Source organism: Odocoileus virginianus, chromosome 13 (genome assembly GCF_023699985.2).
Source record: "Odocoileus virginianus isolate 20LAN1187 ecotype Illinois chromosome 13, Ovbor_1.2, whole genome shotgun sequence".
Lineage (NCBI taxonomy): Eukaryota > Metazoa > Chordata > Mammalia > Artiodactyla > Cervidae > Odocoileus > Odocoileus virginianus.
The window spans coordinates 28,098,694-28,126,200 of record NC_069686.1 but is presented as its reverse complement, the minus strand read 5'-3'; the positions used below and the strand labels follow the sequence as shown (position 1 = coordinate 28,126,200).

General features: G+C 37.6%; 1 protein-coding gene and 1 pseudogene across 3 annotated transcripts; one reads left to right on the top strand and one right to left on the bottom strand.

Annotated features, from left to right (window-relative positions):
• Window positions 1–115: 115 nt before the first annotated feature.
• CD302 (CD302 molecule) lies at window positions 116–27,291 on the bottom strand. 3 transcript variants are annotated; one of them, XM_070476156.1, is made up of 6 exons: window positions 27,178–27,286; window positions 19,209–19,319; window positions 11,355–11,471; window positions 10,463–10,636; window positions 5,853–5,879; window positions 116–2,992 (listed from the first exon to the last, which is right to left on the bottom strand). In XM_070476156.1, the coding sequence occupies exons 1-6, from the start codon at window positions 27,242–27,244 to the stop codon at window positions 2,790–2,792; spliced, it is 699 nt and encodes a 232-aa protein (XP_070332257.1). In that variant the 5' UTR covers window positions 27,245–27,286; the 3' UTR covers window positions 116–2,789. The 3 variants fall into 3 exon arrangements, with proteins under 3 accessions (XP_070332257.1, XP_070332258.1, XP_070332259.1); XM_070476157.1 differs by lacking the exon at window positions 27,178–27,286 and adding an exon at window positions 26,038–26,194; XM_070476158.1 differs by lacking the exon at window positions 10,463–10,636 and having other exon boundaries at window positions 27,178–27,291.
• On the top strand, window positions 6,115–7,486 carry LOC110129174 (polycomb group RING finger protein 5 pseudogene; annotated as a pseudogene).
• Window positions 27,292–27,507: the final 216 nt, after the last annotated feature.

The following is a 27,507-nucleotide window of genomic DNA, read 5'->3' as shown; positions in this document are numbered from 1 at the left end:
CTTTGAATTCAAAACATTTATGCTTTTAATAGAACTCAGTATGAAAATGTAATGTCTTCTTAACCTACAAATTTTTTTATTTAAAAATTTTAAGTAAATGGTAGAATACATTCCATTGGTATGCATACAGTTTATTTATAGTTTTGCTAAATTAACTGCTAAATGAGATACACAGTGTCTTGCTGCTGCTGCTGAGTCACTTCAATCATGTCCGACTCTGACTCCAGTGACTTGAGCTTTATAGTATCCTTATAGTTCGTTAGTACTACTTAGTATTTCAATATTATATAAGCTTCTAATAACCTGTAAATGTGAATTAGAGGGAATAAGAAAAATCTTTCATTGGTTATCATTTTTTAGATTCTGAACAAAATAGAGACCATACAATATTCAAATTCCTAAGAATTTAAGAATACAAATTTCTAATAAAATGTTAAAAGTAAATGGTAGCTAAAAGAAACGATGGTAACAACAGCTACCAAAGCTAAGAATTACATTGTCATTATTAGATAGAATTAAGATGTTTGAAGAAAAGCAGTTTATACATTCTTAGTGTAAACAGGCATGCTTATGTTATTCCTGTTATTAAAAATAAATACAGACTTGAATTATCCAGTTATCTATTGAACAATGAATGGACACAAAGGCCTGTTACAGATGTTCAAATATATAAAGGAAATTAAGATTTAGCACTGCATTACCAGGGCCTTTTAAGGACTTGTTTGAAATCAAACATGAAAAATCAAATCACTTAGAACAACCATTTTGGTAGAGCTGTCATTAGGTAGAAGTTATTGAAATGAACTGAAGAAATTATTAGTTATATAGAAATGGAATGGGAGACTGGAACATCATTTTTCAGTGAAACTTTCTATCATAATGGAAATATTGCCAAATATGGTAGCTACTAACTACATGTGATCTGAGCATTTGAAATATGGCTAGTGTTAATTGAGGAAGTGAACTTTAAATTGCCACATGTGGCCGATGGCTACTGAAATACATATTGTAAAGATTTGTGATAGAAAGTTTTAAGAACAAAAAGTTAGTCTTAATTCTTAAAGGATTGGTGAATTTTAGTTAGAAACGCAGGAAGGAATTCCAGTCTAATGTTCATGATTAATAGCCCTGTTAATACTCAATAAAATAGACATCTCAGTCAATAACACAAAATCTCAACCTTACAAAACATAATTGTGTAGTAACACCTAGTATAAAATCTGTTCTCTAGTATGACAGTCAAATACCTTATCATCACTTTGTAGTTATTCACATCTTGTTTAAAAAAAACTGCCATTAATTGTGATGAGGAATGATTCTGCTTCATGGTGGCCAGTGGAAACAGGTGTCACAAGCTATGACTTTGTTGCCACTGGTCAAGCTTGAGAGAGTGTCTCTACATATGAAAAGTATTCCCATAAAATGATTGATGGGATATGCATTAAGGAGAATTTACTTTCTTGCACTTTCAAGTTTCTTCATATAGTAAATACAATTTTGTTAAGTACATACCTTATCTTTTCTCATAATGTTAAGTTATAAAAGTTGCTAAAGAAAGCATTCTTGTTTCAGTTTTACTGCATTTTCATTTTTTACCACCAAATGATTCTGTCTTAAAATGTACAGTATACATACTGGAAACTCAAACATCATCACTACAGTAGTATGTAGTTCTTCAGTTTAGTTATTGCTTACACAGTTTTCATGTCATTGAAATACTTCATTGAGGCTTGGGGAGCATGAGATACATAGGAACAGATATGGTAGGATATGGCAGCAGGAGAAAAATCCTTAAAAGGCTCTATACATTACCCATATGTCAGCCTCCTCCACACCTTCCTGGTATGGTATGGCTGTAATTTTTGCTTCACAAAATCTTACTGAGATCCTGACCATTTATGATCAGTGCTAAATAATGTTAATGCTGTGGTCCAAAACAGTATTCTAAAAAGTATTAAAATTATATAATTATATGGCATATGGGATGTTAAAATCTGTAAAATTTTCTGCATCTAATACATTTAAATCCTAAAGGGAGATAGATATATTAAAGGAATTAACCAATAACCAGCATAAGTGATAGCTAAATGAGAATCTTTTAAGGGTAGGTGTATTCTCCATATCTTATTGGTAAAGGAGCGAGACAATAGAAATTGCTAAAGATCTAGTGACTGCTAAAACTAGTGGTAAGTAGAATTTTTTTTCAACTAAGGTGGTTCAACTCAGTGGGAGGAAGATAGAGGAGGTAAGACAAGTATACTGGATTTTTATTTTTACCTGCTTTCCTTAAGTCAAGTGAAAGATGCACTTGCTAAGTCACTTCAGTTGTGTCCGACCCTGTGTGACCCCATAGGCGGCTCCCCCGTCCCTGGGATTCTCAAGGCAAGAACACTGGAGTGGGTTGCCATTTCCTTCTCCAATGTGTGAAAGTGAAAGTGAAGTTGCTCAGTCATGTCCGACTGGTAGTGACCCAATGGACTGCAGCCTACCAGTCTCCTCCATGGGTTTTTCCAGGCAAAAGTACTGGAGTGGGGTGCCATTACCTTCTCCGAAAGATGCACTTGGGAGGTGATTAAAACCATTAAATTATATCATCCAAGGTTGTTACTCCTTTTGTTTTTATAATGATCCTAAAGATAAATTTTGTCATGATCAGTGATTGCATAAAAGTAATGAATGTTACTGGAATAAAATAGCATATCATAAAAATTAATTTTCATTGTCAGGTTTTATATTGAAATCTTGCAGAGGAAAGGTATTTGATGTCTTAATCTGACATTTCCAAAATCTTAGTTAAATTGAATATCATATTCGTTTTCCTCTGCAACTACTAAAACACAGTCATCATTATAAGGTGATTGGTGTGCTGTTGAAAAAACTGTGGTGAAACCAGAATCCAAACTTCTTTTGTACAAGAACCAAACAACTGCTCCCAAAACTGTCAGAATTACTGTGCTAGCAATCACCAAAGCTGATATTAAAATGCGGTTATCTGAAAAAGAAAAAATATGGGAAATCAGGATATACAAGTTGCTAGTATTGATTTGGGGGGAGCATAAATATAGTTTCATCATTTAAATATTTACCTATTTTTGAGAATTTTTCACATTGGTTAGAAAAACAATGTTTATTACTATCAAGATTTATATTTCTTAGCTTGAATAACTTCTATACTTCAAAATTTGAAGTAGACTTTGCAGGTCTCCACTCTACTTTTAAGACTCTGAGATAGAAATTATCCACACTTAAGTTTCCCTGTGTGTTTCAATTTGCATATATCCTTTTATGTTCTCCAGACTATATATGTATATAGTTTAAAATTTGTATTTCTACAGGGTATGTAATGAAAATACCATACTACTCCTCCCTATTATTACCCTTAATTACCATTCCTCAAAGCAACTACTCCTGTTACTTGCCTCCATGTTTCTAAATAACATGCTTACACTCCTCTTTGATTTAAAACTTTTTAAAAGTTGTGGTAAAGTATGCAAAACAAAATTTACCATCTTAACCATTTTGAAGTGTACAGTTCAGTAGCATTAAGTACATTCACAATGTTGTGCTATGTCCACCACCATGCATCCACAGAACTTCATCTTGCAAACCAAAACATTAACTCCCCATTCCCCACTCTCCCTAGCCCTTGGCAACTGCCCTTCTACCTTCTGTCTCTGAAGTTGACTACTCTGGGTATTTAATATAATTAGAGTTATACAGTGTCCTTTTGTGACTGGCCTTATTTCACTTAGCTCCTCCAGGTTCATACATGTTGTAGAGTTGCCTTTTTAAGCCTGAATAGTATTCCATACCATGTTTTGCTTACTCAGATCTGTTGATGAACACTTGGTTCCACATTTCCTGGCTACTGAGATTAATGCTGCTATAAACATGGTTGTTTAAATATCTGTTCAAGTCCCTGCTATCACATCTTCTGGGGACATAACAGAAATGGATTGCTGGATCATATGATAATTTAATGGGAAGCTTTTGTTCTGTTTCACAGCAGATAACCAGTTTACATTCTCAGTACACAAAGGACCCGTATTCTTGTGGAAATGTTATTTTCTGTTTTTTTTCTTAGTTTTGTTTTTTGATAGCCAAATTAATGAATGTGATGTTTTGTTAGATTTTTTAAAATATATATTCCTCTTATAGAAGAGTAAGAATGTTAACTTTTCCTACATTCTCCTGAACCCATAAACACTCCTCTCTTCTGTCATAGCAAGCCCCAAACTGACAGAAAGTGTTCATGATACTAAGGGAACAGTAAGTACAAAAGATTTGAATAGGCATTTTGGGGGGGAAAAAAAATAACTGAATGGCTAATGTGTAAAAGTGCTCAACATCATTTTTCATCAGGAAAATTAACACTATACACCCATATGTGTGGCTAAAACTAGATATTAATAGGTTGATAAAGCCCTCATGGGGTGGATGTAGAGCAAATGGAACTTGAATACACTGTCAGCAGGAATGTAACATGGTTCAACCACTCTGAAAAATTTGATTAGTTCTAAGAATGCTGGACCTTATTAGCTACCCTATGGCCCTGCAATTTCACTCTCAAGGAAAACAAGAGCATCGGTCCAAAAAAAAAAAAAAGTATGAGAATGTTCATAGCACTGGCACATTCATAACAGACTAATAATGATCAAATATCAACAAACAGAATAGACCAATTATGGTATGTCTCTAAAATACTGTGCAACACTGATGAGTCAAAAATAATACTCTGGCTGAAAGAAATCGAGTTAATTTACGTGAAGTTCCCAAGAACAAATTACCCTATGTGATAGAAATCCATTGTGGCTACCTGTGGGGTGGATGGCGGTAGCGTGTACATTTATTGGGAGGGTCACCAGGGAATTCTGTGGTGTGACGAAAGTGTTCTTTGAGTGTTGGTTACACAGGTATAAACATAAGTGAGCATTAAGGTGTACATTTAAACATTTTGCCCTATGTTTATACTTCAAAAATATGGAGGTTAAAAACTATGCAATTTGCAGACATCCAAAAATTTCATACATTGTTTGGGGGGGGACACAAAATGGTACAATTTCTCTGAAACACCATCAGTTTTGATCAAGGTTATACATGTTCAATACAGTGGTTATATTTCAGGAAATCAAAGATAAACATGTTTGTGCAAGGTTATTCATTCCTTGCAGCACTGTTAGAATAGCAAACATACAGAAATAACCCAGTAGGGGTCTGGAGCTGATAAATATCCATAAATGAAAAAGTATACAGTGGTTAAATGAAGATTTATCTATAGGTAATGATATGGAGAGAGAGCTAGACCATGTTAGTAAATAGAAAAGTCATATATCTTAATTTGTTTGTATTGGCAAACACTGGACATTTAAAGACAAAACTGAAATAGTGCCCAATAAGGGTACAGGTAAAACAGGATGGATGGAGACAAAGTGGGAGACAGATTTTTCAATTTGCGTTTTATAGTTGTGCTTTTTGAACCATGTAAGTATGTTAACTGTTCCTTTCCCAAAAATGCATTTAGTGAGACAGATGCTTCATAAGTTGTAATTAGAACTATAAGAAAAAAATTTTTTAACAAAAGATTCAGTCATTTCCCACAAAAACAGATAATGGAGTTCAATGAAGAGATGTTATTTGTTGTTTTAAAAAACGTTCATACATACCTTGCAGATACATTTAAAAAGTCTTATTATGAAGCTAAGAGAACTTTCTACCTTCCTATAAAAGTTCTACTTTACATTGTTATGTAGTTAATATTTAAAGAGGTCTTTAATACTATTCAGTACTTTAATATGCTAGAATCTTAATGTATTCTTACATGTGGGGAAAATTTAACAAAAGACCATACTTACCTGATAAATATTTCTTTTCATATGGGACTGGAATACAAAAGGAAATCATCATTAATTTAAATATGCCTTATTCTAAGATTGATTTTTAAATACTCTCAAAGTAGTTTAAAACAAACCTTTTACTAGCTTAGAATTAATATTCTGTATATTGTTTGGTCATGTGTCTGTATTATCTGTTTTGAACTTAGTTTTTTTTAAAAAAAAGATTGTAGACTTTACTTCCCTCTGAGGCCGGCGCGCTGGAGGCAAGGAGCGGAGGCGGCGGCCGCAGGGATATGGGAAAGCCGAACCACCAAAAGGAGTGATGACCAGCGATCTCATGAGAAGTCTGGATGTTAGTTCTCATGCCTCGGGACACCCAGTTGGGAACTCCACACCAGCTCCTGGGATCAGACTTTCATCCACTTAATACCCTTTTTTGCCTGAACTACTAGAGCCAGTCCTAGCTAACCACGAATGGCTACCCAAAGGAAACATTTGGTGAAAGATTTCAATCCTTACATCACCTGCTATATCTGTAAAGGGTATCTCATCAAGCCAACTACAGTGACGGAATGCCTTCATACCTTCTGCAAGACTTGAAGATAGCAATGATTGTCCAAGGTGTGGCAACCAGGTTCATGAGACAAACCCATTAGAAATGTTGAGGTTGGATAACACACTACAGGAAATTATATTTAAGTTGGTTCCTGGACTACGAGAACAAGAACTTAAGCGTGAATCTGAATTTTGGAAGAAAAATAACCCTCAAGAAAATGGACAAGATGATACTTCAAAAGTTGACAAGCCTAAGGTAGATGAAGAAGGTGATGAAAATCAAGATGATAAAGACTATCACAGAAGTGACCCACAAATTGCTAAATGTCTAGATTGTTTACGAAATAATGGACAATCGGGACAATGTAGTAAAGGGTTTAATGAAGAAATTCATTCGGTGTTCTACACGTGTAACTGTGGGAACTATTAAAAAATTTCTAAGTTTAAAACTAAAACTTCCAAGTTCTTATGAGTTGGATGTGCTGTGCAATGGTGAAATTATGGGGAAGGATCACACTATGGAGTTCATCTACATGACACGATGGCGACTAAGAGGTGAAAACTCATACCCCATGGTATTGCAGTATCGCCCAAGAATTGATTTCGGCTAGACCAGGGGCCTCTATCCCACTGAGTGAATCCTACACTATGTGTTTACTCATCGACAGATTGCACAGTGAAAGGCGTGTGGACTCGAGGGACACAGCCAGATTTTCAGCATGCAAATAAGGCCATTGTCTGTTTTTAAATTGTCAGTTGCATTTATGTTGTTTCTATTAAGAGCAAACCAAGTGCCATTCTGCTACTGAACCATCTGCATAAGGTATCTGTGCCGTCTCCCCGTGTACAATACAAGTCATGGTTGAAATCAGTAGGTGTGTGACCATGACCTAGCCTTCTGAATATTTTGCTTGCCTGTTCCAAGATTGTTCCTATTGTTTGATTACACTAGTAATATGGCTCAATCTTTGTGGTGTTGCAGTTTTCACATACTTACTATTTGATTAATTCTTGTTTAAATAGAGTACTGTACAAGGAACTAATAATTATTATATCTTGAAATTATTTTGTATGGGAAATATATTTAGAGAAATGGCCTTTGAGCCACTGTCCTGTTTGCGGTAAGCTTTTTGTGTGCAAAATAGTTTACTCTTGAGTGTGCAAGTCCTTTTGGGAAGAATTCCGATTGTTCTGTACATTAGAGCACATTGTAACTGTAGGCATTTGGGGTCATCTGTCTGTGTAGTCTACCAGTCGCACAAGGAGGGCCTGTTCGCCTTCCGGAAAATGTACATGACTCCTTGGAGAGTGAAGTGAGATTCATAACCATTTGAAATGTTGGCAGCTGATCACATTCACTTCTAACTAAACCCATGTTTCAGTGAGGTTAACCTTTCATAATGCCTTACGATGAGCGGGTGCTGCTTCATGAGACGTCGTTGCCATTGCGTAGCCCACGTTACCGTGTGCATCATGATATTGTGGTTCTTGATCTAACAAGTACATTGTTTCCCTCTTTCAGTTGGCCTTAGGTGTGTGTCAGTGTGGCATGCAGAAAGTTATGATGATTTTAAGTACTAGGGTTTTTAGAGCAGGTAACATTAGCTATTCTATGGATTTCAAAAATCTCAAAGCAATTGTAGATTAAAACTGTTAGTAACCTGTCACATTTCCAAACCATATGCATAAAATAGAACAAATACTGTGTCATAGATAAATATGCTAACCAGAATTAATGGTTTGAGGATATTTCATTTTAGATCCTGTAGTAATTAGTGGGAACTGGGATTATTGTTTTATAAGTAAGTTCTTTAAGGTCAGATCTATGATAATGTCCTTGGTTTTGCAGTTTTGTTAAGTCTTCCATTCCTTTTGAGATGAGTCTGCAAGTCAACAAAAGTCTTGTTACCTTAAATTATATGAAGAACTTCATTTTAAACCTCTTACAATCTACACTGTTTCTCATAAACTTTGGAAATTAAGTTTGACTAATTGCTTTGAAACAAAGTTAACCTCTGAAACTTAGGAAATAATCTTAAAAGTTAGGAAAAATATTTGTTTTAGAAATCTGACATGAGCACAATCTGTGTGTTACACACATAGCTTTTATACTGTATTTTCCAGTAAAATGTATCATAAGCTAATGCCTTCTAAATCTCAAAATGCTTCTTAGAAATAAAAGTGTATGACTCTAAGAAACAAACAAACAAAAAAAAAAGATTGTAGAGGACTAAAAATTCATTAGCTCAAAAAGTGGAAAAAGATAAAAGTAAAGACAACTGTGACCTTACCTCATACAGGTTTGCTCACTATGATGTTTTGAAGTTAGAGTTTATTTAAAACTTTAGCTTATATAATGAAATGCTGGGCTGGATGAAGCACAAGCTGGAATCAAGATTACTGGGAGAAATATCAATAACCTCAGATATGCAGATGACACCACTCTTAGGGCAGAAAGTGAAGAAGAACTAAAGAGCCTCTTGATGAAAGTGAAAGAGAAGAGTGAAAAAGTTGGCTTAAAGCTCAACATTCAGAAAACTAAGATATGGCATCTGGTCCCATCACTTCATGGCAAATAGATGGGGAGACAATGACAGACTATTTTGGGGGGCTCCAAAATCACTGCAGATGGTGATTGCAGCCATGAAATTAAAAGATGCTTACTCCTTGGAAGGAAAGTTATGACCAACCTAGACAGCACACTATAAAGCAGAAACATTACTTTGCCAACAAAGGTCCATCTAGTCAAGGCTATGGTTTTTCCAGTGGTCATGTCTGGATGTGAGAGTTGGACTATAAAGAAAGCTGAGCGCTGAAGAATTGATGCTTTTGAATTGTGGTGTTGGAGAAGACTCGAGAGTCCCTTGGACTGCAAGGAGGTCCAACCAGTCCCTCCTAAAGGAGATCAGTCCTGGGTGTTCATTGGAAGGACTGATGCTGAAGCTGAAACTCCAGTTCTTTGGCCACTTGATGCGAAGAGCTGACTCATTTGAAAAGACCCTGATGCTGGGAAAGATTGAGGGTGGGAGGAGAAGGGGACGACAGAGGATGAGATGGTTGTATGGCATCACCGACTCAATGGACATGGGTTTGGTTGGACTCCTGGAGTTGGTGATGGACAGGGAGGCCTGGCATGCTGCGGTTCATGGCGTCTCAAAGAGTTGGACACAGCTGAGCGACTGAACTGAACTGACCTGAGGCACAGTATGTGAAAAGATTACCAACATTTTAAAAATCCAACAAACACTGGAAGTTGAATACTATAACCATAAAAGTGTGACTGATTAGTCAAAATACCTGCTGAGGCAAGTTAAAATTGTATGTGATTCCAGATGTAAAGAAAGGAAGTAATCAGAGGCAGATGTATAGTTTTGGTTTGCAGTTCCAGTAGAAGGGGGGAATGTTAAGGATGCAATAGTAAGGATGCAACGTGGGGAAATGGCTGTTTCTGTCTTGCTTCAAGCATCCTAAAATCATGTTTTGAAATTTAAATGCCTTTAATGAGAAAATAATTCTTTCTAAAACATAAAAGAACAAATCTAATGTTTAACAATAATATGAAAATATTGTGGGACAGGATAATTCTGTTCATTAGAAAGCATTGTGATGCATAAGAAGAAAACTTATATTTTAGTCCAGAATTATAAACTATGGTATAATTTATCTTTGCCTAATCAAGGATGTCCTTGTACTGAATCAAATTCTTTGTAAACTAACTAGAATTTTGGAATTAACCATTATTCTTCACCACTTCCACTTTTTAATCAAATCACATCGAAGAAGCTATGATAATTCCTTTGAACAGCATAAGAAAATTTTGACTTCTTACTAGCTCTAAGAATAAGCAGAGAGAATAAAAGTATGCCTGATTCACATGATCTGGTCCTACTTCTAATGTAATAGGATTACATATTTGCCTTCCAAGAGTCTTGGGTACAAACCAACCTAATCGTCTTCTGAAATCTTACTTCCTCTTATTTATTGAGGCACACAACTCAAAGAAAGTTATTTAAAAACCAGCCCTGCCTTCCCGACCCTTCTTAGAATGGAAAAAGGCCTTCAGTTATACTTACTAGCTGCTTTACAAAGGGTTCCTTCCACAGAAGAAACTTCACAATTTCCTTTTTTCCAATCACCTGTCTTGGTGTGCAAAAAGGCACAGGTGTCAACTAGCTCTTCGCCATCTTCTTGGTCTGACCATTTAACAAATGTCATATTTGATTTATCAAACCACTTGAAACTGGCATCTGTCAGTTAAGGAATATTTTAACATTATGACAGTATAAAATGTGTTAAAAGGGTCTAGCTTTATTTTTGATTATGGCTTGTGGGATCTCCATTCCCTGACCAGGGGACTGAACCCAGGCCCTCAGCATTGAAAGAGTGGAATTTCTTGGGTCTAGATTTAAAGGTGGGAAGTTACTAAGGTATGTCTGATCTAAACTTTTGATTGTGGGACTTAAATTAGAAGGAAGAATATATCCTATACACAGATAAGAGATACTAGTTCAAGAAGGTTCTAAAGAAGATCCCATTTTTTTATTAAACATATATAATTTTCATGGAGAAATAATTGGTAAAATATTAATGGTAACCTTAGTAATTGCATTTGATTTTGAAAATAGTTATATATGTACTTTTTATTTTCAATAGTGACAATAAACACATTTCTACATTTCTATAATATTACCTTGATAGTTTTCTATTGTTGATACTACTACCAATATTTATTACGCTACCATATGACAAAAATACTGAGTCTAGAATCATATTTTAATCCAGATGAAAGACTCAACTTTAGCTCTCATGTGGGACACACTGAGCCGTTCAGTGAAAAGCTGTGAACACGAGTGCATCCTGAAAATACAGCGCCTGAAGCTGCAGGATGTATCAACTTGAACTAGGGAAATGAAGCAGCTAAAAGTTATTACTAACATTAAGAACGTAAGTGTAAATATCACTTACCATCTGTGTCAAAAAACATGCCTAATAAGATATCAGCTGGGTCTTTCCATTGATTTTTCAAAGTATCCAGTATAAAAGCATTTTCTTCTTCATTATGTATGCTTATCATGTCTGCTCCTGAAATTATTTTAGGGAGAGGAAGTCAGCATGTTCTCCAAAGCAATGAAAATCACATGAAGCATATACATATTATACATTACTACACTACATATATTTTTGTTGTCCTTTGGTCACTAAGTCGTGTCCAACCTTTTGCAAGCCCATGGATTAGCCTGCCAGGCTTCTCTGTCCATGGAATTTTTGAGGCAAGAATACTGGAGTGAGTTGCCATTTCCTTCTCCAAGGGATATTCTCAACCCAGGGATTGAACCCACATCTCATCTGTCCCCTGCATTACAGGTGGATTCTTTACCACTGAGCCAGCTGGGAAGCCCCACATATACTTTTACATCCTTTTTTTTTAAAAAAAAATAGCTTGGAAATGTCATGCACATTCCAGAAAAGACAACAGAGAAAAGTAAAATGATAATACGATAAACTGAATCATACCTTTTATCTCATTCACCTGGGGGTAGTAATCTCATAAACAACATGGAAAGGGAAAATCATGGGAAGGCTTAAGCAGGAAAACATACTTCCTGCAACTCTCAACTTTTTACTATCCCTTTCTCTATAGTCTTCATGGCCCCTCCTGCCCTCAATTCACATTTATAGGGAGGAGTAGCTCTGACATTACTGAGGAGAGCTGAAAAGTCCCAGGGCAACTTGCCAGAACAGTCCCAAGACTTAACGAAGTTCAGGTAACAATCAGTTACTGACCTGCCTCACTTAACTGACCACTATGTGCCTGCTGCCTGAAGCCTACCCCTTCCTGTATTTTCCTCTGTGGTCATCCTTAGAAAACTCCTGCTTAGGGAAAGTGATAAAGGAGGTCCTTGTTTCTTGTTCTCAGTGGGTAGCTGATTTTTCCTGGGAGACTCACCTGGTTCAAGAGCAGCAGTCACATATATATATCTTATGTCTCACAAATATGTTTTTATCCTTTTAAGCTATATTCTACATGCACTATAAAATATGAGCACTTCACTTTTCCTAGATATATTTAATCTTATTTCTTAACCCAAGAAAGATGCTCTTGCAAATTAAAAAAAATCTTTCCACTGTCTTAATTGAATACTACTTAAGAGAAAACACTAATGGAGTTAGTTCTCTCCTGATATTGTATGATTTTTTTGTAAGTGAAAATAATGATTGACATCAAAGCTTTTAACAACCAGAAATCTGGTGGGGAAGGTACATCTAACTCCTGGGGAATATACATCCTTTCAGCTATACTCAGCTAAGTGAGCAATTAGCATCAAAGTGTTCCTAAGAAACATGACTTTCCAGTCTCAGTAATTTTAAAAATTTAAATTTTCCTAATTTTCCAAGGAGAAGTCATTGATTCTATACATTTTTAAAGTTATCTTGGAAGTTTTGAGTACTACAACTAATTCAAATACTACATGGAGACATAAGGAAGCTTTTCTACTATTAAATTCTTCCAAAATTATCCTGACTCAAAAAAAGACTCCTGAAAACTTCAGAATGTTGTCTTGGATCAGTGGCTCTCCAACTATGAAAGTAAAAGTGGAAGTAACTTAGTTGCATCCAACTCTTTGCTACCCCATGGACTCAGGTCAGAATACTGGAGTAGATAGCCTTTCCCTTTTCCTACGGATCTTCCCAACCCCGGGATAGAACTGGGGTCTCCCACATTGCAGGCAGGTTCTTTATCAACGTCCAAGGCTTCTCTGTCCATAGAGTTCTCCAGGCAAGAATACTGGAGTGGATTGCCATTCCCTTCTCCAGAGGAACTTCCCAATCCAGGGATCGAACCCAGGTCTCCTGCCTCGCAGGCAGATTCTTTACTGTTTGAGCTACAGTCTTTATCAACTAAACTATCAGAGAACCACAACTATTGTGTGCACCAGAATCACCTAGGGGGCTTCCCTGGCGGCTCAGATGGTAAAGAATCTGTGTGCAAGGCAAGAGACATAGGTTTGATCCTTGGGTCAGGAAGATCCCCTGGAGAAGGGAATGACAACCCACTCCAGTATTCTTACTTGGAGAATTCCATGGACAGAGGAGCAGGGCGGGCTGCAGTCCATGGTGTGGCAAAGAGTCAGACATGACTGAACAACTAACACTTTCATTTTCAGAATCACCTACAGAGGGTTTGTTAAAAGTGTTAGGTCCTACACCAGAGTTTCTGATCTAGTTGGAATAATATGGAACCTGAGAATTTACATTCTGAACCAGTTCCCAGGTGACACTGATGCTGCCACTGAGAATTATAGGAAACTTACTAGGCTATTTATGAAGACTGTAAAAATCCATAATTTTTTGGTAACGAACAGATAACTTGAGATAAGAAAGTGCTTTTAGCTCATGACGTGGTAAGAAAAATTTGTATCAGATGATTACTTTTACATCTTTTAATGGAAACTGATAAGAAAAAGAAAATCATAGGACTTAAATTCTCTCCCCAAACATACCATATTATGTTAAAGAAGAAAATTACAAACTAGGCAGACTAGCTCTATTATGAATAAAAAGGGGGAAAAACATTGTCTCAGACTGTTTAAAAGTCAACAGACACAAATATAGAGAACAAAACTAGTGGTTGACAGAGAGAGGGAAAAGGTCACGGGCAATATAGGGGTAGGGATTAGAAGGTACCATTATGCATAAAATAAGCTACAAGGACATAATGTACAACACTGGATATAGCTAATATTTTATAGTAACTAAAAATGGAATAAAAACTTGCTTAATATTGTACATTGACTGTACTTCAATAAAAAAAAAAACAATTCATCCTCACAAAGGGAAATATACCACAATAAATGTGTTAATATGCAATTTCACTAGTAAAGGAGTGAAAAGAAAAATAAGCAGTTTCAGAAGTATAGATTAAACAGTGCTGATTTAGAGTGGAGAAAAATAGGTACTCATAAGTGGCTAGTTGGAGAAAAATTAGTTAAAAACCTTTTTGGATACAATTTTGCAAGATGTATGGAGAGGCCTCCATAAAAGTATACATCTTTGATCCAGGAATTCTGAACAATTTATGCTAAGACAATCACTGGTTCTGCTCAAATAGGTACAGTCATTAATGTTCATCACATTTATGACACTAGAAGATTAGAAATAATTTAATAACCAATATTAGAGAATTAAATCAATTATGGCATATCTGAAGAATTGATGCTTTGGAACTGTGGTGTTAGAGAAGACTCTTGAGAGACCCTTGGACAGCAAGGAAATCAAACCAGTCAATCCTAAAGGAAATCAATCCTGAATGTTCATTAGAAGGACTGATGCTGAAGCTGAAGCTCCAACACTTAGGCCACCTGATGTGAAGAGCTGACTCACTGGAAAAGACTGTGATTCTGGGAAAGACTGAAAGCAGGAGAAGGGAACACCAGAGGATGAGATGATTGGATGGCATCACTGACTCAATGGACGTGAGTTTTAGTAAGCTCCAGGAGATGGTGAAGGACAGGGACGTCTGGTGTGCTGCAGTCTGTGGGGTCACAAAGGGTTGGACATGACTGAGCAACTGAAAAACTATGGCATATCCATATAGAGAAGTATCATGCAGTTATTAGGAAATATACATTCTGTATTTACAGCTATGGAAAGATATTTTTAAGGGAAATACAGATTATGGAAGTTTGCTTAATATAATCCCTATATATATATATACACACACATATGTACATATATACATACACACATAGGTAATGTATATTATAGTAGTCATGTATGATGTGAGAATGGGACCATAAAGAAGGCTGAGTATCAAAGAACTGATGCTTTCAAAGTATAGTGCCAGAGAAGACTCTTGAGAGTCCCATGAACAGCAAGGAGATCAAATCAGTCTATCCTAAAGGAAATCAACCCTGAATATTCATTGGAAGGACTGATGCTGAAGCTCCAATATTCTGGACACCTAATATAAAAAGCTGACTCATTGGAAAAGACCTTGATGCTGGCAAAGATTGAAAGCAGGAGGAGAAGGAGGCGATAGAGGATGAGATGGTTGGGTGGCATCACCAACTCAATGGACATGAGTTTGAGCAAGCTCTGGGAGATAGTGAAGGACAGGGAAGCCTGGCATGCTGTAGTCCATGGGGTCGCAACATGGGCTTCCCAGGTGGTGCTAGTGGTAAAGAATTTGCCTGCCAATGCAAGAGATGTAAGAGATGCAGGTTTGATCCCTGGGTCAGGAAAATGACCTCGAGTAGAAAATGGTAACCCACTTCAGCCTAGAGAATCCCATGGACAGAGAAGCCTAGCAGGCTACAGTCCATACAGTCACAAAGAGCTGGACATGACTGAAGTGAGTTAGCACATAGAAATATGTATGTATCAAACATTTACTAAAATATATCTGCCTAGGGGTTTGGAAGTCTAAAAGGATACTTAGCAAAATGTTAACAGTCATTACATTTCCTTGTGTGTGTTCAGTCAGGATGGTACAATTTAGGGTAATTTTCTTTTATTTTTAAAATATTTGCATATATTTTTCTATATAATGACTGTGCATTTGTGGAATTAAGAAAGAAGTTAAAAAAAAAAAAAGAAAAAATAAGACTGATCTTTAAAATACTCAATACTTTAGTCCAAAGCTAGAATTTAGCAATGTTTTCTTTCTAAGTCACAGCCTCATTGTTAAAAATTCTAGGATTTTTTTTTTTAATCAATTCTAGCTGTTATCACCTCCTGTTTGTTAAATGTCACATATACTTTTAATTTGTTTTACCCTACTAGTACCAAATTTACTTGTACTAATTTAGGAAATGTAACCAAAGTGCCATTTTAGAAAAAATTCTCAAGAGAAATATTTAACTAGGTTATAGTTTAGGCTTAAGTGTTCAGAGATGAGATTTTCATTCTTTTCTCTGACCTTGTGTCAGTCAATGAAACGTGAATGATTTTTAACAGTGTAATTTAAGTAAATACTGCACAAATTTAAATTACTATGTCAGGCAAAAAAGACACACTCATTTTCTTTAACGAATGACAGCATAAGTCCCTGAAGAATGCATGTACTCAAGCAAAAAAATAATTTTTTTAAAATGCATAACCAGTAATGCTACCTACTGAGATGTAATTTGGGTCTTTCATTCTTTTAATGGCTAGTAACATAGCTTATACACAAATCACAAAAAGGAAAGACTGAAAATACTTATTGGTTCTATTATAAAGAAAATAGCTAAATCAAAGGTAAATGTAAAAAAGAGTAAATGTTGCAAAATAAGAAAAATTTTAGGCTCTCACAGTTATTTTCCTATATGAATGATAACAGTACCCCAAGTAAGTATAATAAAAGTAACCTCAAATAAATTAGCACAGAGCACTGGGAATATTTCTAAATATAGCTCTCGGCAGTCCAAAAAATAAGTCACTTATTTTCTATACCCCTAAATATAGGTTTAAGATAGGACTTGGTATAGTCCTACAATGTGTGAAGACTTTATAAATCCAAATGTAAATATCCTTGTATTCTTTATGCTTTTCCTTCTTCATATATAGCAAACACTGAATTCATGTTTACCTACTGTACAAACCACCTACTGTTCTAAACACTACCCTTGGCAAAAATGTAATGGTAATATTAATTTTAGTTAATTTTCTGATTTATCAATAAAATGGGTATTTCCATAGTGGAAGCAAATATAGAGGATTTATCAAATAAATGATGACATTATGAAAAATGTATAAGAAATTTAAAAATTCACATCAGTAAGACAAACTGAATTTATAAATTTTTAACTGGGATAAAGACATTTTTATTTAGACATAAAATCAACTTTATAAGCAAATTTGTATCCAAGAATTTAAAATCCCTAAATGGCTACTTTGCTTTGAACAAATAGAGTTAATGGACTTCAAAATAAGTAATCAAATATCAGGCCTCCAAGTTGCTGGGTGTTTTCAATTTCGTTTTGGTTCACTTACTAAAGAAAAACTGCACATACAATTAACTACATTTAGTTGTCTGCAGAGGAAGTCAGTCAACAAGTAAAAGCTATGCCTCTGTAGTGAGTGTGGCTGCCTAACTGCTGAACCTAAGTGTCAGAGCTGGCAATGAAATCTAATGATGCGGTTCATACAAACAGGAGTAGAGAACACATCTTGTCTTGGCTCTGAACCTCCAATATAATCTGTTTCTTGAAATCTGTGTTTTTGTCTAAGTATACACAATATGGCTTTTTAAAAAGAGAAAGTAGTTGTGGGAGAAAACACCACTTAAAAAATCTTGTAAGACCAGCAAAATTCCCATTATTCCATTTCCTTGGAATGAAACCATACTGGAATGTTGGAAATGTTTTGTCTTCAAAGAGCCAATGTTCAACACCATTTAGCAAGTAAGAAAAATGATAAATATGTATTGAGAGTTCCATGGCACTTCATAGGATTTAAAACTGTTATGCCTACATTTATTCCTAAGAAAAACAATAAATATGTATTGAGTAGTATTGGCACGTCTTAGGACTTAAAACTCCTATGCTTACATTTATTCCTTCTATAATAAGAGAATATGACTTTAATTAAAGCACCCTAAAGCAATTTGATATTGTTCCAAAATGTTATATTGGTGGGTTGTCAGAATTGTGTTTTTTAGGTAAAGGGTATTTTAATTTTTCTTGTTTTTTTTTGGCCATGGCCTGCAGCATGTGGGATCTTAGTTCCCTGACCAGAGATTGAACCTCTATCTCCTGCATTGGGAGCAGAGAGTCTTAACCACTGGACTGCTGGGGAACTCCTGGTAAAAGGTACTTTAAATGCTGGTGTTATGAATATGCTTAAGAGAAAATTTAGTGAAATAATCAAGAAATTTTTAGATCTCACACAATAATAAAAAGCACTTTTAAATAATCAAGGACTCTCATATCACCATCATAGGTATCTCAGTTGAAAAAGATGTTAGTTGACACTACAATTTTAGTTTGAGCTGACAAGTATCACAATTAGAGGCTCAACAAGGATGCACTTTGGGCCAAACAGCCACATATATAAAGAACACTCAAGCACAGCTTTTTAAAAAATGACATTTTTATTTAAAATATTTCACAATGTGAAATTTCCCAGAGAATACTGAGCAAATCATGTAGCAAATAGCCCCTTTCTCATTTTTATTTAACAGTACACAGAATCCCCCTGCCAATGAAGGAGACTCGGGTTCTATCCCTGGATCAGGAAGATCTCCTGGAGAATGAAATGGGGTTACAAGAGTGGGACACAACTTAGCGACTGAACAACGATTCTTCCATACCCCATGTCACAATACCATGTGATCTGACTTCTGCCCACACTGCATGCCTGAAACAGTACCTTCAGGGCAGAAAGACAGAGTGATTAAGAACACTGTTCCTAAAATCAGAACACTGTTCCTGGTATGAATCTTGGCTCTGCCAATTATTTCCTATTCAACCTTGAACAAATAATTGAAGTAGTTTTATTCTCTTGATAAAAGAAGGCAAATAATAAACTTCATGATAGGTTTGCTGCAATAATAAAAGCCAGTAAAAGTGTATTAAGTGCTTAAGAACAGTGCCTAACACAGAGTACTTACAACAAATACACACTGCTCTTGTTACTCTGCTTTGAGCACTGTTGTCCAACAGCTGACTTCCAACTCAAGAGTTTACCCCAATTCCACTGCATGTCTTGCATATTATAGAATAAAAGTTGTTACAAGGACCAAAGGTAAAAAGTAAGACACAACAAACCATTTTTTAAAGAAATTAGTGAACATTCTTTACTGATCTGTGAAAAAACAAAATAGAATAAACTCCTTACCATGATTAGTACACTGATTTCTGACATCCTCTATGCTTTCAACTTTGATGGCTTCTTGAAGAAAAATGTAACAACTGTCTTGGAACTGAACCCAGGTGGATGAAGGGCAGTCTATGGGGAAAAAGAGAAACACTGTTAAATAACTTGAAAATGAGAATTTCATGAACTCTTAAAGATATGAGATACTGAATTTTCATAGAAAAAAGAATGGCTATTTCTATTAACATTTCATATAGTTATCAACACCTTTGGGTTTATATCTACCACCTCACTGTTTGTTTTCTATCTGTCCTACTTGATTTATGTTTTTTCTTCCCCTGTTGTCTTTTTGGATTATTAAACAATTTTATATTCTATTTTTCTTTTAGCTTATTAATTATATATTCTTTAATTTTTTTCCTAGAGTGGGTACCCTGAAAAGAGTAACTTGCTCCCCTGGTGGCTCAGATGGTAAAGAATCTGCCTGCAATGTAGGAAACCCGGGTTCGATCAGATCCCCTGGAGAAGGGAATGACAACCCACTCCAGCATTCTTGCCTGGGAAACCCCATGGACAAAGGAGCTTGGCGGGCTACAGTTGGTGGGGTCACAAAGAGACAGACGTGGCTGAGTAAGCACACACACAGATAAAAAAGGAGTAAGCACACATTTCAAAAAGGAGATAATATTTGAGCTGCAATTCACAGGATAACTTTACCACGTGGAAAAGGAGAAAGATGAAGAAATCCCAGGTAGAGAGACCACCATAAAAACCACAATGAGAAGAGTCACATATTCGTTGAAAGGGTAAACTAGGCAGGTCTCTCCTGTCCCACACTCCTGCCATCACATGTTTTTTGTATTAAGACATGATAGAGAGAAAAAAAGCAGTCATTTCCAGAATGAAACTCAAATTGAAAGTCAGGAGGGCATATACTCTGAATTGCAAACTTTGACTTTCGTATTTTTCTTCTGGTTCCCTTTGTTGTTTTTCCTTTACTCTTATAGAATTTTAAAAAATGGAAATAGAAACAAACTCCATTACCACATTTAATGCCACTTGAAACACCTTTACATATCACTGAAAATTCTTGGACCATGGGCTGAGAAATGCTCTTGTGTATTATTTCTAGTTAAAGCTACACATAGGATTTTTTAATGATGATAAATAACTCAAGAATATAAAAATAATTTTTGAAATATCATTTAAATGGAATAAAGCCTGTCTATTAAGTATATAAAATATAATTAACACCAAGTGAAGTGAAATTTATAAATTGTTTCTTTGTACACTTGTATTGGGTTGGCCAAAAAGTTGACTCAGTTTTTTCCATGTGATCTTACTAAAGAGCTGAACAAACTTTTTGGCCAACCCAGTAGTTCTTAGGCTTTATGATTACAATGAACTCTGATTTCCAAATCATCTATAGACTAAACTGTATTCTTTTATTCAGTGGCAGCTCATGTGTCAATTCTCTGTGAAGTATCCAGCCTTCACCTTCCTTAAACTCTGACCCCTCTGAACTTCTGAAGGATTTTACACTATAAAACATGTGAGAGGCCTTTTCTCCTTATAAAGACTAAAGACTTGTTTTGGTTACCCCACATGAAGAGACTTTCTGCAAGGATACCTGGGATAATAAGAAATCTAAGGATAATCTCCTAGCAGTCAAATAGACCTCCTAGTGTTCTTATACCAGGTACCCTCTTGGGTTTCTACCTAGCTTAGAGTAGTCAGTTTTTTATTTAGGAAACTACCCTTATTTTGATTAGCTGTGGCTTGGATGGTGAGCAAGTCAAGGCCCTAGGCACAAAAACCATAGGTAGCCTATCTTCTTGGAAAAGGGGCTGTATTACCCCTTGAAGACGAACACATATTCACATGCAGTGATCATCATAAAGGTGACATATAAAAAAAGAGACCTGAAGGACCTGGGGAAAAAAAAAAAAGCCAAATGCTTATCTAGGTCACACAGGCCTCTGAGATGGAAGTATTATGATAATGATAATAATAATTGTTGAATAATTAAATAAGCAGTATGTGCTCAGACTAAAAGAAAAACAAAACACAAATAAAAACAAAAATCTACAGGCAGAAAAAGTAAAAAACAAATTGTTAACTTCATATTCTTTAAACTTCCAACAGCGTTCTCCTCAGGCTTATTTCAGCATTAACACTAACTCCAGTTAATTCAGCACTGAACCCCTCTTCTCATGCTACCAGAGTGTATGCCCCCAAAACAAGATTTAAGCACTACTCAAAAAATGTATTTTTACTCTGAGAAGAAGAGTTTTCACACAGAGGCTGATACCTCCTATGACAGAACTAACTGAGGTTCACACGTACAGAAAAGCTAAACTAATTATGTTTTGTTCTATACTTCTTAATATTGTACAATTATAATCTTTGACAATTATTAGTTACTCAAAAATAAAAAAAAAAGGTTAAATTTTCAGTGCTAAGTGTCTTTGCTATAATCCTGTTACAATGAAAAACCTGCCTTCCAGAATACTGCCTAAGTTTCCAATTACAGAACCTGTAATATTTTCTAGAAAATATATTTCAATAAACATACTTTGCTCAAAAGAAAAAACTATCCTGCTACAATGCTCTCTCCAATGTGCTTCTCTGTTATCCTTCCTTTTACACAGTTGTCCTGAAAGATAGGTTGCACCTAAAGGACTCTTTGATGCTTTTGAACTGTGGTGTTGGAGAAGACTCTTGAGAGTCCCTTGGACTCCAAGGAGATCCAACCAGTCAATCCTAAAGGAAATCAGTCCTGAATATTCCTTGGAAGGACTGATCCTGAAGCTGAAACTCCAATACTTTGGCCACCTGATGTGAAGAACTGACTCATTGGAAAAGACCCTGGTGCTGGGAAAGATTGAAGGCAGGAGGAGAAGGAGATGACAGAGGATGAGATGGTTGGATGGCGTCACCGACTCAATGGACATGAGTTTGAGCAAGCTCCAGGAGCTGGTGATGGACAGGGAAGCCTGGCATGCTGCAGTCCATGGGGTTGCAAAAAGTCGGACATGACTGAGTGACTGAAATGAACTGAACTGAAAGGACTCTTTATGGATTGTATAATTTTATAATTCTATTGATTTACTGTGTCTACAGAGATCTAGGAACCTGATGAAACTTTTAAAATCTTGTACTTAACTCCAATAAGTTTCCAAATAGATCCTCTGCTTAAAACTATCATGTGCTAAAAGAATAAGATGGCATATCTACAGGAATATTTTGCATTGCCAGCGAGTTCTAATAGAACTCTCTGTTCCCTTGTAATTAACTTTTTTAAAGAACCAGGCACAGCAGAAGAGGAAGTGATCCTTGGGACACACTTGTTCTGAATGTTAACAATGGAAAGGTAAGATTGTATTTTTTTTTTCCTCATCAATAAGACCTTTGTCTTTCTCCCATTAAGATATAGGTCAGTCACTTACCTTCCACAAGGGCAACTGTGGCAAAGGGAGAAACAGTCATTGGTTATTACATTTATTATGCATGGAGGACCATATGGTACACCAGGCACCTGATAACCTCGAAGGCCTGCGAGATGTCCCTAAACCCTAAGGAAATTCAGCCACTCTGACACTCCACCCACTCTCAACGTCATCCAACCTAGCTTCTAAGATGTCCACCCCATCTTCTCCCTTCAAGTCCTTTCTCAGAAAGCTGTCATGACTTTTATTCATAGAATGAAGGTGGCAGTGTTTCTCTGCACCTTTCTCATTGGGCTTTACTGGTCCATTTTCTTATTGATGCAACCTGAAGATCTGCCCTCAAAATCTAAAATAATCTTAAATACTTGATATGTATCAGAAAAAAATTCTGGATGATAACCCTGCTGCAAAGCTAATTTTCAACACTTAAGTACATTTTTAAAAGCTTCTCAATGAAAGAAGTCCTGAAATAATACCTAATTATAACTTTTTCATTGGAAGAAAAATAAACACACATTAACATTTCAAATTTTACAATCTGAAATAATTTTTGCTGAAACATCACTGTGCCATCCACAAGGGTCAGAATAAGTCACATCAATAGATTAAAGTGACTTAATGCTTTGAATTCAATTATGAGATGAGCTCAAGGGCAAAAGTAAAAATAATTTGAAAGAAATTGCAAATCCATGACCCGCCGCCATACTTTTAAAATCATTCATCTAAATTTTTTGTCCTTTTATTATAAGTTAGAATACAGCATAGAGACACATTTCAAAACAAAACAAAAATCCACAATACAGTGAATTTTCTGCTGTTACAGAGCTTCCTTGGTGAGGGGAGAGACAAGCAAGAAGAAAAACAAGATTCATTCCAAGAGAAATGAGTGCTCTGAAGAGAAAACACAAACACAGGGATGTTATAGGGAAGGTGGGTGTTCGGGAAAGGCCTGGGGAGAGGACATGTGAACAGAGATCTGAAGGAGGTGGAAAGGTCCAACCCAAGGAATGGGGAAGAGGAGGGTGGTCTGGGCAGAAGAGTCGGAAGGTGGCTGAGTCCCACAGAAGTCAGTGTGGATAAATAGAGTAAATGGCAGAAGGGTGGTCAGAGGTGACATCAGGGAAGGAGGCAGAGTATTGCAGGCTATGGCAATTCAAAATTAGTAACCTAGATTCTGATCCATGTAACCACCACCAGAATGGGGTTTACTCTAACATGCCTATATTCACTTATATTCGTTCTCCCCACGGGAAATCACTGACCCAAGAAACATATATTGATCATTTACTACATACTAAATGTGGTCTTCCAGAAGAACTTTTTAAAAGGGATGCTATGGTACCTAACCCACATACCTAAAGAATGTTTTGTTCATTGTGATTTTTCAAGATAATAGCTAAGAAAAACATAAGATCATTTATACTAACAAAATCCAAAATAACAGAGAACAATAATTTCCATTTCAATATTACATTTATATTTTCTGCAACACCACAGGACCTTTCCTGTTAAGATCCTGCCATTCTGCAAATTCCACAATAACTTTGAAAAGCTCTTTTTACTTAGCTCTAAGCAAAATATTATTCCTGATCTTGTCTAGATAAATTGGTGAAGTATGATAATAAAACATGGACACAGGTTTTTCAGCTCTATGTTATCAACATGCATGGGAATGTGCTCAGTTACCATACACATCAACCCACATAAAGTTGCACTCATGATGTTATCTCATTGCAATAATTACCCTTCATTTCGTATGAAGAGAACAAGGGAAACCAAGATTCCCAATGCCTCGAATAGGTGCTAGACATGGCGTACTCCCTGAAAGCCCATGATCGCCCTATGGCCTTAATCTCCATTTTAACTGAAATGCAATGAGTTGGGCAATTCAATCAAGGCCACAGAGTCTGTGAAAGTGAAAGTGAAGTCGCTCAGTCATGTCTGACTCTTTGCGATACCATGGACTGTAGCTCACCAGGCTCCTCCCTCCATGGGATTCTCCAGGGAAGAATACTGTAGTGGGTTGCCATTTCCTTCTCCAGGGTATCTTCCTGACCCAGGGATCAAACCCAGGTCTCCTGCATTGCAGGCAGACGCTTTAACCTCTGAGCCACCAGGGAAGCCCACACAGTCTGTACCTAAAGCCAAAACTCATACACCTTCTAATTTAATCCATAAAACCTCCTGAGAGAAGCTGATTAATTCACAGCATTAATTTAATCAACATGCATTTCTTCAGCTCTTATAAAGTGTATGTCACCATACTGGACTTATTAAAACAAAAAAGACAATACTTTTCAAAGACAGTTTTGAGACAGGCTGGGACCTGAGACCCTTTGCTACAGTGCTTCCACCTGGACAAATGTCTCCTCAAGCCACAGAATACAAAGACACTATAAGAGACTAAAAATAACTGCATGCATGGGCAGCTGAGGCAAATTTTGGGCAACAAGATACAAAAAGATCAAAACCCAACTGCCACTTCTGAGCTGCCAGGAGCAAAAGCAGGGTGCTGAGCCTGATCTCTGCACATAGCACCACCAATGGGGTGGGCAGCCCCCCTAAGCCACTTACTTCTCTGGCTGGGACTACGTCAGCCCCTACCCTCACCCCATTTAAGGGACCAGCTCCCCCCCACTTAGGGAGCAAGCAAGGGCACCTGTTCCTTGTTTTCACTCCCCAGCTCTGAAGCGCAAGTCCCAGCAAAGCCCTGCCTGAATCCCTCATCTGGTCTCACCTATTTCTATTAAGAAGTGCAAGGGCCCAGACGGGTAAATGCTTGTCCTCCCCCGCTGATCAAAACAGCTTCTCTGAAGAAGAGAGACATCAAAATCTAGAAATGGGCTTTTAAAGAAATCTGACAAGTATTTTTTTTCTTAGTCTGACATACAAAGGCACAGAAACTCAATTGTCCAGTCACTCCAGTCACACCCGACTCTTGCAAATCCACGGGCTGCAGCACACCAGGCTTCCGTGTCCTTCACTATCTCCCAGTTTGCTCAAATTCATGTCCATTGAGTCTGTGATGCTATTGAACTATCTCATCCTCTGCTGCCTTCTTCTCCTTTTGCCTTCAATCTTTCCCAGCATCAGGGTCTTTTCTAATGAATCGGCTATTCACATCAGATAGGCAAAGTATTGGAGGTCCAGCTTCAGCATCAGACCTCTCAATGAATATTCAGGATTGAGTTCCTTTAGGATTAACTTGTTTGATCTCCTTGCTGTCCAAGGGACTCTCAAGAATCTTCTCCAACACCACAGTTTGAAAACATCAACTCTTCCGGGCTCAGCAACCCAAAGGGTGGCTTAAACGGGCGTTTAAATATAACTGGCAAACATAAGGAGGGTGTGCATAAAGAGAGCTTTGCAGACTCTCTAGTCCAGCCTTGTTTTGGACAAACCTGATGTGCTCAGTCTGAACAGTGTGAAACTCCTTTCTGCTCCTCCATAGGCAGCAGATGGCATAACTGGTCATAAATGCTGGTCGACAAAAGGTGTCAGGACAGGAGCTGTGAGTTTGTAAGCAAGTTCTGAGCTGCTTATGCTACTGCTGCCTCCAACACTGAGATCCTGTCAGCAGGCTTTCAGCAGGAATTTATAAAACAGCGGTTAAATTCAGAGGGAAAAAAATGCCAAACTCTTGCATAATCAATTTATTCAGACCCACGCAAGTACTCACTCTGTTTTTCTTTATTTTGCTCCTTAATTCCCAGAACTGTTCAATCAATAGTGGTTTTGGATGTTAAGTCTTTCCCCAGTTTCCCCCAACAACATTTTTGACACGGTTATAAGAGAAACTTGTTTTTTAAAAACACAAAACATATTGAAGAGTCTATTTTCCTCGGAACTCATTTTGGAAATCACGAGTCGTTTTTCAGATGAAACTTGCTCAACAGCAGACTAGACTTTTTTAAATCACACGACTTAAGTGGAATCCAAGCCTCGCCTGTTCTCTTCCCACTTCCACTCAGGGGTTATTTGGCTGAACTGTTTTCCTGTTTCAACATCTTGAACACCAACCAAATGGACAAACAACGCCGAGAGCAAAAAAGGGTCAGCTTCCTCCCACCCCCATCCCACCCCAGCTGCATTCGAGCTGGGGAAAATCTCCGCAGTCTAACTTCCCCACTTCCCCTTTCAGCCCCAAACGGCCGTGAAACCACGCTCATCCTGGCGCTCTCAAGTCTTTCTGCTCTCCTGTCAATTAGCCCCGTTTGGGGACCCTTGCTCGCGACTGGGGTGCGTGCTAAGGATGTGGACACGGTGGGAGATGAAGGGCGCTCTGGGGTCCCCGGAGATCCCCTCCTGCGGGCTCTCTCCTCCCCGGGGGCGCTCTCACGGAGCCCACCGAACGAAGAGGCGAGAGGGGCTGAGCAGCCTGCGGAGGCGCTTGGGGTGGGCGCGCAGGCGAGCTCACCTGCCCATCGAGAGGCAGCCCTCGCCCGGGGAGAGTGGAGGGTCTCCGCCGGGCGCGGGGAAGGCGGTCGCTCCGGGCGCCCGCTCCCGGGCGGAGGAAGGGGCGCGGCCAGGGGCCAGCTTACCCGCGGCGGCGGCGGCGGCGAGGCCCAGCAGCGGCAGCAGAAGAGCGGGAGGCGCGGCTCGTGGCATGACGGCGCTGCGGGCCGGGCGCGCGCTTCTCGGAAGTGCGGAGCCGCCGTCCGACCCCTCCCACCAGCCGCCCCGGCCCGGCCGAGAGCCCGCCCGCGCTGCCTTCCGGCCGGCGCCCCCGGCTCGCCGTGGTTTTTAAAGCTTCATTTTAACCGAAATCAATTCAGCGTCTCAAAAAGGTTTCCAAAGAAGAATTTCCGCAACGCTTCAGTCAGCTTCTTTTTCTAAATCTTAACGTCGTACGTAACTTCAGTGCAATGGTC

Bases quoted from the DNA above. Each gene is read 5' to 3' on its own strand.
- CD302 (XM_070476156.1), bottom strand. From the start codon at position 27,244: ATGCCACGAGCCGCGCCTCCCGCTCTTCTGCTGCCGCTGCTGGGCCTC. The intron at 11,472-19,208 runs GTAAGGAGTTTA...AAATAATTTCAG, and splicing joins AAATCAGTGTACTAATCATG to GAGCAGACATGATAAGCATA. The intron at 10,637-11,354 runs GTAAGTGATATT...CTTAACTGACAG, and splicing joins CATGTTTTTTGACACAGATG to ATGCCAGTTTCAAGTGGTTT.